General features: G+C 42.8%; 1 protein-coding gene across 13 annotated transcripts in view; it reads left to right on the top strand.

The window, feature by feature from the left end:
• The window catches only part of MEI1 (meiotic double-stranded break formation protein 1), a 77,902-nt gene that overhangs the window by 10,785 nt on the left and 54,008 nt on the right, over window positions 1-13,109 (top strand). For 12 of the 13 annotated variants that reach the window (XR_004286588.1, XM_032346117.1, XM_032346110.1 and 9 more), the window contains 5 exons: window positions 5,850-5,964; window positions 6,675-6,791; window positions 8,162-8,261; window positions 8,384-8,518; window positions 12,134-12,248. Coding sequence is in view for 12 of the 13 variants with exons in the window: in XM_032346117.1 (XP_032202008.1) it covers window positions 5,850-5,964; window positions 6,675-6,791; window positions 8,162-8,261; window positions 8,384-8,518; window positions 12,134-12,248 (582 nt within the window). In the remaining variant the exon portion in view is untranslated. The remainder of the gene's footprint in view (window positions 1-5,849; window positions 5,965-6,674; window positions 6,792-8,161; window positions 8,262-8,383; window positions 8,519-12,133; window positions 12,249-13,109) is intronic. The other variant, XM_032346116.1, reaches the window with a different exon arrangement.

Here is a 13,109-nt window from a genome sequence, read left to right as displayed (position 1 = left end):
GCCCAAACAATATGCTATTAGAGTACTGGAAGTACAGTTGACCCTTTAACAACCCAGGGGTTGGGGCACTGACTACCCCTCCATACAGTTGAAAATCCACATATAACTTCCAACTCTCCCAAAACTTAACTACTAATAGCCTGCTGTTGATCAGAACCCTTACTGATAACAATCAGTTAACACATATTTTGTATATCTATTATATTCTTTATTCTTACATTAAGGTAAGATAAAGGAAAGAAAATGTTATTAAATAATTCATAAGGAGGGTCACCTGGGTGGCTCAGTGGGTTAAGCCTCTGCCTTTGGCTTAGGTCATGATCTCAGGGTCCTGGGATGGAGCCCCACATTGGGCTGTTTGCTCTGCAGGGAGCCTGCTTCCTCCTCTCTCTCTGCCTGCCTCTCTGCCTACTTGTGATCTCTGTCAAATAAATAAAATCTTAAAAAAAAATTCATAAGGAGGAGAAAATATTTATAGTACTGTATGTATTATTGAAAAAAATCCATGTGTAAGTGGCCTGTGCAGTTCAAACCCATATTGCTCAGGGGTCAACTGTAGGTTTTATTTCAGTTGTGAGTTCTTATATACACATCTTCTCCTTAACATCTAGGTTGGCTGATAATGCAGAATACAGGCATCAACAGAAACAAAGCTATCTCGGTTATTTTAGGGATAAAGAACTTGCTAGAGCCCTCTTTCTCTGGACCCTGCATTCCTTGAGCATTATTAATCTGTCTCTTTCACCCCATACAACCCAGTGCTCCAGCCATATGTAACTTCTCCCTGGCCCTGCATGTGTCAGGACATCCTGTTTCTGTGCCTGTGTAGATGCTCTTCCCCTTTGCCTTAAAACCTTTCCCCTCTCCTTTGTCTATTGATTCCTCAAGGCCTGTAGGGTTCCCTTGTCCTCTTGGTTCCTTTAGGTAGAGTGTACCTTATGTCACAGCACTTACTTCACCGTATTGTGGTTGTTCTACTGGGAGTTTATTTAAGGCAAAACCTGATTTGGCTGTATCTCTCTGCAGTGCTCAGCACAGGGCTTGGCAGAACTACTTATCCTCATCTGATAATGGGGATATCACTAAATGACCAGATTGTGGGACTCCTTCTGCAGGAAGGAGGAGGAGCTCTGATCAGAAGCGGGAAAGGGCAGTTGGGGATAGATAAGGTAGGTATTAAAAAGCCAGCGTAAATTGCTCCTTCTTGTTTCTCTGGGATGCCTCTAGAAAGGTCCACTCAGGGCCTGTGAACTCTGAAGAGCAAGTCCTATGTCTCTGAACCAGAAGATCTCATATTAGGTTCTTTTCTGTGCTTATTTTGTTGCTCCATTAGGGAGTCCAAGGTAACATCTAGTTAAAACATTTGATCTCAGGCTCAGCAGGGCACAAGCTCTTATGTCCTCACAGTGCACCAACAAAGCACAATGGTGGCAGGGACAGAGATTAGAGCACTTCTCCAGGGGACCGGTCTTTGTAGAGATAGGAATCTTGGTTTCGGGTTCCTCTTCTCCTTTCACGTATGGAGACTGTTCCTCTCCTGACGATTTTGGATGATCAACATATTTTACTACAGCAACCAGCAAGGCTGCGGCTACGGTGAGATACGTGAGGCACTTGCCTCAGGTGTAAAATTTAAAGGGATGCTAAAAAAACTCAGCAATCAAGATAGATAGTATTTCAGTGCAGTATTTTTTTTTAATCAATGCAAAAAATTCATAATGAACAAAATAACAAAATTTTAAATAAAGAGAAGACTGACATGAATTCTTTTACGTCTGTTCTGGCATTTTTGTCAGAGTCTAATGCTACTCCTTCCTGTTTTGGCTGATAATCAATGTATTCTTCCAAAATTCAGGTCCCTAGATATATATTGTCAATGTTTGTGTCTCTGCTGTTGCAATGTTGATTCATTCATTCAGTCAGATACATACTGAGCACCAATTTGATATGTCAGTCACTGTGTTAGGCACTGGGAATATCGTGGTATATAAATAGATGAGTTCCTTGTCCTTGTATGGCCTAGTGGGGAAGGCAGGTTATGAACAAGTAAATAAAAAAGCAAAGTAACTCTTAATTTTGTACAAAGGAAATAAAGAGGAAATGAGATAGTGAGGGAGTCCAGGCATAAGCTGAGTGGTCAGGCAGGGCCTCTCTGAGGGTTGATGCTTGAGCTGACACTTGAAGAATTAAAGTAAGCCAGTGATCAATTATACCTCAGTGAAACTGAAAATAAACAAACTAACAAATGAATAAATAAAATAAGTAAGTAAGCCAGTGATATGAAGAACAGGTAGAAAAGCATTTCAGGCGGATAGAATAACAAATAAAGGCCAGAAGAAGGGGGACGTTTGATGTGTTCCAGAAGCAGACGGAGGCCAATGGGATGGATGGTGGGTAGAAAGTGAAGTGGCCAGAGATGAGTCTAGAGATTAAGCAGGGAAGATCGTGCAAGTCCTGATGAGTTATGGTAAATAATTAGGACTTTTTAAAAAAAGATTTTATTTATTTTACAGCGAGAGAAGGAATACAAGCAGGGGAAGTGAGAGAGGGAGAAGCAGGCTTCCCCCTGAGAAGGGATCTCAGTGCAGAGCTCAATCCCAGGACCCTGGGATCATGACCCAAGCCAAAGGCAGACGGTTAACAATTGAGCCACCCAGGCACCCTAGGCCTTTTTTCTTTTTAAAGATTTTATTTATTTATTTGACAAGGTGGTGGGGAGCAGACAGGACAAGCAGAGGGAGCAGGAGAGGAAGAAGCAGGCTCTCTGCTGAGCAGGGAGACTGACTGACATAGGGCTCAATCCCAGGACCCTGGGATCATGACCTGAGCTGAAAGCAGATGTTTAATTGACTGAGCCACCCAGGTGCCCCAATTAGGACTTTTTAGTCTATTTTAATTTTTCCTTTTTAAAATATTTATTCATTTGAGAGAGAGAGGGAGAGAAAGCACAAGCAGGGGGAGAGGGAGAGGGAGAGGGAGAAACAGACACCCCACTGAGCAGGGAGCCTGACACACGGCTTGATCCCAAGACCCTGGGACCATAACCTGAGCCAAAGGCAGATGCTCAAACATGAGAGCCACCCAGATGCCCATAGGATTTATTTATTTATTTATTTTTAAGATTTTATTTATTTATTTGACAGAGATTACAAGTAGGCAGAGAGGCAGGCAGAGAGAGAGAGAGAGAGGAGGAAGCAGGCTCTCCACTGAGCAGAGAGCCCAACGAGGGGCTCGACCCCAGGACCCTGGGATCATGACCTGAGCCAAAGGCAGAGACTTTAACCCACTGAGCCACCCAGGCTCCCCTTTATTTATTTATGTTTTAAAGATTTTATTTATTTATTTGACAGAGAGAGAGAGATCACAAGTAGACAGAGAGAGAGGAGGAAACAGGCTCCCTGCTGAGCAGAGAGTCTGATGAGGGGCTCAATCCCAAGACCCTAAGATCACAACCTGAGCCAAAGGCAGAGGCTTAACCCACTGAGCTACTCAGGTATCCCCTAGGATTTTTTTTAAAGGATAAATTTTCATAGTTAAGTTTGTGTATGATGGAAAAGTAGGACTGGAGTGTTTTTTTTTCAACATAATAAGGAATATGCACTTTAAACCAAGAATCATTGTTTTACTTAAGAGTTGAAGAGCATTTTTCTAAGATTTTTTTTTCACATTTTAGCAGCTCTGAAATTGGAAGACATTTTACCATCAATAGTGTGTCATAGTTTAATTATAGCTCTTTTTCTTTTAGTGGCATATAAAATAATGGTTTGCCGTACATCAATAGCATCTTGAAATACATGTCATTTCTTATATAAAAGAGAACAAGATAAAGATTAAGACTATTTAGAGACTCTTTCACCTACTAATAGCAAAGCTGGTCAATTGTGTTCTTTTTTAAGTCTGACATGACTGAGATGGGTTTATTTAAGCTTACAGCCCTCAGATAGGTCTCTACCAGGTATGAGCGTGACTTGGTCCTTTTCTTCTGAAGCTCTAAAACCAGACATACTCTCTTTTGTCTCATGTTATATGTTCTACTCACCATTTTCCCATAGGAGGCCAGTTTCTCCTACACTTGACACAGTTGCAGTTAACCCTTTCCCTGATTTTTTTTTTAAAGAAGGTTTTATTTTCTTTTTTTTAAAGATTTTATCTATTTATTAGAGAGCAAGTGTCTGGGAGGGAGAGGGATCTGCAGCAGACTGTACATTCAACGCAGAGCCCAGTGTGGGGCTCAGTCCCATCCCGTGAGATCATGACCTGAGCCAAAACCAAGTCGGATGCTTAACTGACAGAGGCACCCAGGTGTCCCCTTTCCTTGATTTCTGAAAGTGTCATGGGACTCCCAATAGGTATGGTGTTCAGTAGGAGTTTGGATGTTACTCAGAGTATAATGGAAATTCACTGAAATATTTTTTAAAAGATTTTTTTTAGGGGCGCCTGGGTGGCTCAGTGGTTTAAGCCTCTGCCTTCGGCTCAGGTCATGATCTCAGGGTCCTGGGATCGAGCCCTGCGTCGGGCTCTCTGCTCGGCGGGGAGTCTGCTTCCCCCTGCCTCTCTGCCTACTTGTGATCTCTCTCTGTCTATCAAATAAATAAATAAAAATCTTTAAAAAAAAAGATTTTATTTATTTATTTGACAGAGAGAGAGAGAGATCACAAGTAGGCAGAGAGGCAGGCAGAGAGAGAGAGGAGGAAGAAGCAGACTCCCTGCTGAGCAGAGAGCCCCATGCAGGACTCCATCCCAGGACCCTGAGACCATGACCTGAGCCAAAGGCAGAGGTTCAACCACTGAGCCACCCAGGCGCCCCAACACTGAAATATTTCGAGTAGAGAAATAACCTAATCTAAAACTTTAGTGGAGAGGCATTTCTCCTGTAGGAAGACTCCTAGATTTGGACGTGGCTGACCTGGGTTTCTGCCTTAGCTTTGCCACTTATTAACTGTGTGGCCTGGAGCGCGTGACTTAACCTCCATGAGCTTTAATTCCTCCTTCTGTGGGTTGAGAGTCTCCAAGACCACCCCTAGGTTCAATGATTGCTAGGAGGACTCAACAGATAGTCATACTCATGGCTCTTATTTAATACAGATGCAAAGCAAAAAGGATACAAAAAAAAATCAGCAAAGGGAAAAGGCCTATGTGGTAAAGTTCAGGAAAACTAGGTACAGGATTCTGAGTCCTCTCCCAGTGGAGTCAGACAAGGAGGCACTTTCTTCCTTTAGCAATGAATTGTGGCAACACATGTAAGATGGGGCCTGGCAGGGAAGCTCATTAGAGTCTCAGTGCCCAAAAATTTTATTGGGGGCTGACTAGTCACCTTGGTCCCCTCTACCTAGCACATACCAAAATTCCAGACTCACAGAAGGATGGCAGGTATTCAGCGTGTAGGCGCCAGTGTTTGTACAGAGAGTAGTCACAAAGTCACTATTATTGGTTCTGGGAGTGGCGGGTGCTCTCCTGAGATCCAGCTTCCCAAATCCATTCAGTGACAAACTTTGCAGACAGCCATTTCTAAGGATAACAGCCTCATGCCTGCATTGTTAGTTCTTTTCAGCACACTCCGTAAAGTGAGACTCACAGTAGAACGGTCCCTTGTTATCTTTCAGGCTTGTTGCAAGCTTCAAAACCAGATGAGGGCTGTGAAAATACTTTTGTCAATGAAGGCCCAAACCCTTCTTGGTGATGGCTTTAGTGTTCTTTGATGCCATTATGTTCTTTTGTTCTGTTTCCCACCCGCTGTTCTTCATAGAGACCCCAATCCTTAATCTGTAGCTTTCCCCAAGCACCACCCTTGTGTCTGATGCTGCATGGCCCTCTGTCACTATAGCACTTTTTGTTGCCTGTTTCTCCAGCTTCTCCTCTCTAGAGATGAGACTCTGCAGGTGGCCAGTGCCCACTGTATGACTGCAGTACTGGTCCACTCCCCACTGAAGCATGCCCCAGCCTTCATCCATGCCGACATCCCAGGTAGGGAGCTCCTTCTAATCTTCTCTTCTGAGGACCCCAGAGTTCTGACTGGAGACCCTGGAGTCACAGCAGCAGCAGCTGTCCTATTGGGTTTTTTTTTTTTTTTTTTTTTTGATAATGCGTACTGGAGAGAGAGGTTGATGGCAAGCTCAGTTGTACAGGATACACTCTGAGAATAAGGCCTCATTAAGTGAATCCTTTTGCTACAGATTCCTTATAATGACCTTGACCATCTAGGGGTAACACCTAGTGTGGAGTGATGGAAAGATGCCGCATTTAGGTCCTCAACTTGGCTGCTTCATGGATAAGGAAATTGAGGATCAGAGAAGGGAAATAATTGGTGTAAACTTATAAGGCTAGTCACAGGCAGAGAAGGCTATGCAGTCAAGCCTCTCTGGCTCTAAAAACTTTCTGCATCATGCTGTTACCCACCCTGGGCTTTAAGAGACCCGAGTTCCAGTCGAACCTCTGCCATTGACAATAGCTCTTTCTGGGTCTCAGTTTCCTCACCTGTTAAAAAGATGACGTTAGACCATAATCCTGAGGTTATTTTCCAGGTTTACCTGTGAATTCATGATCACATCTCATGGAGGGTGTGTGTGAACAGATGTAATAGGTGTGAGATACTGAGTAGTCCAAACCCCTACCTTTAGTGACGGGATCGTGGTCACATGACTGTCATTTATTGTTTTCTCCCCTCTCCCGGCCAGAGTTCCTCTTTGAGCACCTTTCCTCTTCCAGCGAAGTGCTTGTCTGGTCCAGCTACAACTGCTTGATACTTCTGGCAGAAGAGCCACTCTTCTTTTCCAAGTGCCACACGGTGTATGGTTGGTAGTGGGAGTCCTACACTAGCTCTGGTAGGGTGGTGGTCAGTACTTTTTTTTTTAAGTAGGCTCCATGCCCAGTATGGAGCCCAGTGCAGGACTTGAACTCATAACCCAGAGATCAAGACCTGAGCTGAGATTAAGAGTCAAATGTTTAACTAACTGAGCCATCCCACACACCCCCAGTGTGATCAGTACTTTGAAGGTTAGTAGCAGTAAGAAGGATGGGGGACTGGGGCGCCTGGGTGGCTCAATGGGTTAAGCCGCTGCCTTCGGCTCGGGTCATGATCTCAGGGTCCTGGGATCGAGTCCCGCATCAGGCTCTCTGCTCAGCGGGGAGCCTGCTTCCCTCTCTCTCTGCCTGCCTCTCCATCTACTTGTGATTTCTCTCTGTCAAATAAATACATAAAATCTTTAAAAAAAAAAAAAAAAAAAAGAAGGATGGGGGACTAGCTTACACCTTGGAGGCAGTGCTGGGTCTAGTCATTCCATCAGCCCAAACTCATTACCAGATTCCATATGCAAGCAGGGACATCCAGACAGTTCCCACTGCTGATTAGAAGAAGTCTCCTTGTTTGGCAAGAGAAAAGTACTCCTATTAGCCCCTGAATGAATTCCTCCTGTACCTTAAGAATAACTTTACTCAGCCTTGGATTCAGTCTTTTCCTGTCTCCCAGGTATGTGTCCATCAGGTTAGTCCCTAAGTTTAGCTGATTCATTCTTTCATAGTTTTTTGAAACTGTCCCTTCTTCCTTCCTGGTGGTATTTTTTTTTGTCTGGGACTTTTTACATCATGTCTGGATTTTTAGACTGGATACATTTGGTTATTCATTTTATATTCTATGTTCCTGTTCTGTGCCAGGCACCAGGCTGGGACTTAAGAGATTTAGTGATACCTAGAATGTGGTCCCTGTCCTCTGGAAGGGGAGAGAAATGCAAACAAGCCAATTAGGGCTCTGCCAAAGGGAAGTATAGGAGGTGTGGGAGCTCACTGGAGGCCCATAGCTCTGCCTGAATGGATTAGGGAAGGCTTCCAGGAGGAGTGGAGGTCTGACCCGCTTCTTTGAGAAGGAATGTAAGTGTGTCTAGCGGAAAAAGGGACAACTCAGTCAGTAGACATTTACTAAATACTTTAAGTACCAGGGCCTGTGCTATGGCTTGTGCTGAGTTTCGGGGAGACAGAGATGAATCAGAGAATGGCCTGCCCTTGAAGATCTCACAGTCCCATCCCCTCTGTTCAGTCGTGTCAGGGCCCCTCCATGAGGGGCCACCAGCAAATATGTGCTGTCCACAGCCTCTCACTTCTCCTGGGCAGGCAGTGAAGGAGCTACCAAGCACTGATTCCTGGCCTCTGTCATGTAATTTTGAGATAGGGATCGAGTCAGTGGTGAGGAGCCTACAGGGAAGCCTCCGGATGAACAACACAGAGCTGCATAAGCAGGGTCTGCTGCTTTTTGCTGAGATCCTGACTCGGTGAGCAAAGTGATGGGGTGTTGGGCCTGTAGGGGCCAGAGTGGAGAAGGAAAGAAGTGTTTGTTCCTGGCTGTGCCCATGATAGGCATTAACTTATTCATTGATCATTTACCATTTCTCAGGCAGCCAGAGGAGATTAAGCTGTTTACAAGCTCAGCCATGTGTAGAGATGCTGGCCGTGCTCTCCAAGAAGCAGTAAGCAGCCCTGTGCTGGAGGTGGCTGCTGAGGCAGTGAAGGCCATTTCTGCCTTTCTGAGGTGAGAGACCCAGGCAGACTGAACTTTCCACCTCTGTATGCCCCGTGGGCCAGGTCAAGCCAGGGAAGCTTCCAGGCAGTACTTGTCCTGTAGGTCAGGGAAATTTTCTTCAATTTTTTCTTTCCAATACTCTATTTACTATTTTGTCTTTCTGGAGCTGCTATTCAAATGTTGGATCTGGACTGGTCCTCTAATTTTCTTCGTTTTCTGACAGTTTTACATATTTTTGTCATTACGCAGTAGTTTCTGGGAAATTTTCTTGACTTTATCTTTCAACACTTCTACTGTGTATGTTATTTTTGCTTTCATATTTTTAATTTGGAAGAGTTCTTCCCAATTCCCTACATGTTTTTTTTTTTTTTTAAATTTTTAAAGTAAGCTTTACATCCAATGTGGGGCTGAACCTCATAATCCTGAAATCAAGAATCGCATGTTCCACTGACTGAGCCCGCCAGGTGCCCCACTTACATGTTTTCAAATAACATTTTATTCTGTTTGTTCCATGGATATAATTTTTTAAACATTTCAGTCTTCTGTTTTAGTCCAGAATTTCCCCCTTTTTCCTTTCTACAAATTTTTCTTTCTGCCTGAAATGCTCTTCCTTAAAATCTTTGCACCACTGGCTTCTTCCCATCATTCAGGTCACATTTAGAGCATCTTTCCCTAACTGACCTATTAGACTGTTATAGCACCTACCAAACATTTGAATAGTTCTTGTTTATTCATTCATTTTGTGTCTGTCCCCACCATAATATAATGTCCAAGTGATCAGGGACCATGTCAGTTTGCTCACTACTGTATGCCTCACTCCTGAAAGCGTATGAATGAAAGATGTTCAAAATAGATGGTAAGATTAAGTGATCCTAGGGTCAGGATGGTAAAGTATTCCTTAGCAAGATGCCTGATATCTTGAAAAAAAGTAATGGAGAAAACTTATATTTATTTATGAAATAACTTTTACTTTATTTCCATGTTTTCCAAAAATCTAACAAAGTAATATATTCAAATAATAAAAAATAAAATATTTATTTTTATAATGAAAAAGAACAGTTCCCTCTCCCAGTTTCTAAAGAAAACAAAATGTAACTCATTTTGGTTTTAGTTCTGGTGATTATCTCCCTGCACCTAAACAATGTGCTTATAATGCTGTCACTTTATCAATTTAGGACATTATTCATTGAGTCACCCATAAGAAAGACCAAGATTTAGATCCTATTATTTTGTCTTCTCTACATTTCTTTGGCATTTTTGCTAATTAATATTTAATGTCTTCAAATCTTTAAATGGTATACTTAAAACTTGTATTTCTTGTTCCCTCAACTTCAAGTAGTATCTTTGACTCCCTCCTTGATTAGCTGAGTATATTAGCATCCAACTTTTCCTTTCTCCTCCCCACCTTCTCCTTCTCAGTGTTAGTCAGCTGTACCTTTAATTTTACATGGTAAAGGTTGTTAATATTTATAGTCTCTTCTGTAACCTTATTTAAGTCTTTGTGATTTGATTGTAGGTGGGGTCTAAAAATGGAAACATAAAATAACATTTACATTACAATGACTTCAATCTGTCTCTTTTCCCCCTCTTCCCCCCCCTCCAACCCTGATCTGAATCTCTAAATCAGGGGGCATGAATCCCAGTGAGGGGGAGATGAGTTAACTGACAGGGTATCAAAGGCACAGAGGCAGAGCAGTGTCAGTTAGAGGTGCCCAGGTAGAACTGGAAGTCTCCCAGGAGGCCAGTGCTTTGGGGGATGTTTGAGCTGTGCTAAGAGGGATGAGAGAGATTTAGGTTTGTGAGTGGGAAAGTGTAGGGATCACTTAGGGTACAGTAGCTAGTCTGGCCAGCAGGTTGTGTGAAGGAGAGTAATACATGAAGAAGCTGGGAAAGCAGGTTGGGTCAGAATTGTGGAGAGTGCTAAGTAGAGGGCTGGTTATTAATCTTTAGATGATTTTATTTTTCATGTTAATTTCCCAGAATATTTACTGAAGTAGTCCCTCTGAAGTATAGTGGTTCACTGGGTCTCTGGAAAGCCCAACCGGAAGGAGGAACGAGGAATGAGAACTGCTGAAAAGAATTTAAAGAAGGTGGACCCAGGGCTTGACAATCTGTAGGACAGAAAGTTTAGAGCTTCTAGAAATGAAGAAGGAAAGGGGAAATCAAAGCTTAACTATAATACAGTGAACTGAGTGCCTGTTAGAAGGCTCAACAGATCACTCTCAGTGTTCCAAAAAGGCCCAGAGATGAGGGTTGACATAGGTTTCCCTTTAGTTACTGCACTGGATTGAATAGCATCCCTCTAAAAATTCATGCCCACCTATAACCTGTGAATGTTATAACCTTATCTGGAAATAGGGCCGTTGTAGAGACAACTGAATTAAAATGAGGTCATACAGTGTTGGCTGGTAAATCCAAAGACTGGTGCCCTTGTAAGGAGAGGGGGATTTGGACATACAGTGTAATAGACACAGGGAAGATGGCCTTGTGAAGAAGAGGCAGAAAGTGGAATGATGCAGCTCTGAGGCAAGGAATCACAAGGAATGCTGGCAACCACCAGTAGCAATGAGGCAGGACAGGATTCTTCCCTAGGGCCTTTAGAGGGAGCCAACACCTTGATTTTAGACTTCTATCTCCCAAAACTACAAGAAAATAAATTTCTGTCGTTTTAAGCCATGTGTTCTGTGATAATTTGTTATAGCATTCCTAGGAAACAAATATAGCTACTTTATACCCTGTCGAGTGGTTATTCATTCATTTAACATCTTTTTACATTTATCGTCAGTTTATAATGCATCTAGTTCTGTTCAGGTAAAATGAAAAAATATAGCTGGGCTGGTCTCTGGCCTCTTGGGGCTCACAGTTAGACTAATCTATGACTCTTGCCTCCCTGAATCCATGGAATATGAAAGTTCAGATGGACCCTAAGTGTTACTTTCCACATTTATGCCACACTCAGAATGATTAAATCTCCAAAACTAGTTTCTAGTCTTTGCTTATAATTTCTAAGAATGGGGAGCTTGCTCCACCTAGAATTTCCCCTTTACCTCTCTAGAATTTGACTCTTAGGAAGTTCTTCTCTATTCTGAAATAAAGTCTGAGTCCTGATAATATTTCCCTGTTGATCGTGGTTTTCCTTACCAAGGTAATAGCAAATTTGATCTCTCTTCCCCAAGAGAGCTTATTACTAATTTGAGGGTAGTGGCCATTACATGTCTTCATGCACCTTCAATTCTAGATAGTACTTCTTTCTCCTCCATGAGAAAGCCTTCTGTCTCCTTAATAACACCAGTGATAGTCTCAGCTGTCATTTACAAGGGCTTACTATCTATTCAGCATTGTCATAACTTCTTGGCATACATTATCTAATTTGATCCTTAAAATAATTCTATGAGGAAAGTGCTATTACCTCTCATTTAATAGATGGCAAAACTGAGGGCTAGGGAAAGTGAGGACTATGCAGTGTCACGCAGCTAGACAAGTGTTGGAGCAAGGATTTTTATTAGATCAGATCCTAGACTCATGTTCTGATTCATCACGCTGTCTCCCATTGCCTAAGAACATGCAGGTATCTTGGAATCCTCTTACCTTACCCGAAGCTTGCCTTTGTCTCTCTGGCTGCAGGAAGGACCATCAGAGTGTCCCACCTGTGCAGTACAGGGAACTGCGGGCCTTGCTTGAAGCCATGCTGAGCCGCTGTGCAGATTTTTCCCAGACCCCGCTGAACAGGAGGCCCCTGGTCAGTACGCTGCACGCAGCCTGTTTCTTCTGGAGATCATGCTATGAGGTGTTTTAAGAAGATAATTCCCTTACCTTTGTATGCCTCTTTATAACTTTTTCTCATGCAAAAACATCTATAATGAGATGTTATTTTTCTCCCCTAATGGCAGAGCTATGAATCTGCTTGATTGCTGTCCTCGTCTTTGCAGATTTGGACACTGAAGCCATAGGGTTAAATACTTTTTCTCTAAGGTCTGAAACTTGCGAGTGTCTGAGTTTGGATAGTAAATCCCAGGGTGTTTGTAACCAGATCTACTATACTATACCACTTTGTCTTTTATATCATCTAAGCAGTTATGGTAAACATGCTCACAAAATTATTTAAGGCTGGGTTCACTAGAATCTTGCAAAGTATCTGACCAATGTGCAATGTGTTGGAATTGTTGGCTTTTAAGGGCACACCACTTAAAATATCAGAAAGGATATGGGTAATGTGAATGCTGGTTATGTCTTTCAAAATTAACTTTGGAAATTAAGCTTATCATACCTGATGGAGTGGGATTTTTGTGTGTTTTGGAGCAACTGATATGGGCATTACAGCCAGTTAAGTTAATGTGCACCAGCTTGTGACAGCTTTCTGCATATAATAGAACAGAGCCAGTCCTGTGGTTCACAGGGAGACAGATAGCTAATGTTCCCCCTGCTGCCATTTTTTAAAGAGCTATTAGATGACTAGATTTGTGAGAATATAACCAAGATCCCCTGGGAAGTGTTAGGTGTATGGGAATGCCAGACTCCAGCGGGGAAGGAAGAGGTCTGTGGTCCTCCAAGCACAGTTTGGGACACAGAGTAGGTACTTGACTAATAGATGCTCCTCTCT

The sequence above is a fragment of the Mustela erminea genome, chromosome 6 (genome assembly GCF_009829155.1).
Source record: "Mustela erminea isolate mMusErm1 chromosome 6, mMusErm1.Pri, whole genome shotgun sequence".
In the NCBI taxonomy this organism is placed as follows: domain Eukaryota; kingdom Metazoa; phylum Chordata; class Mammalia; order Carnivora; family Mustelidae; genus Mustela; species Mustela erminea.
This window is presented reverse-complemented; position numbering and strand designations above follow the sequence as displayed.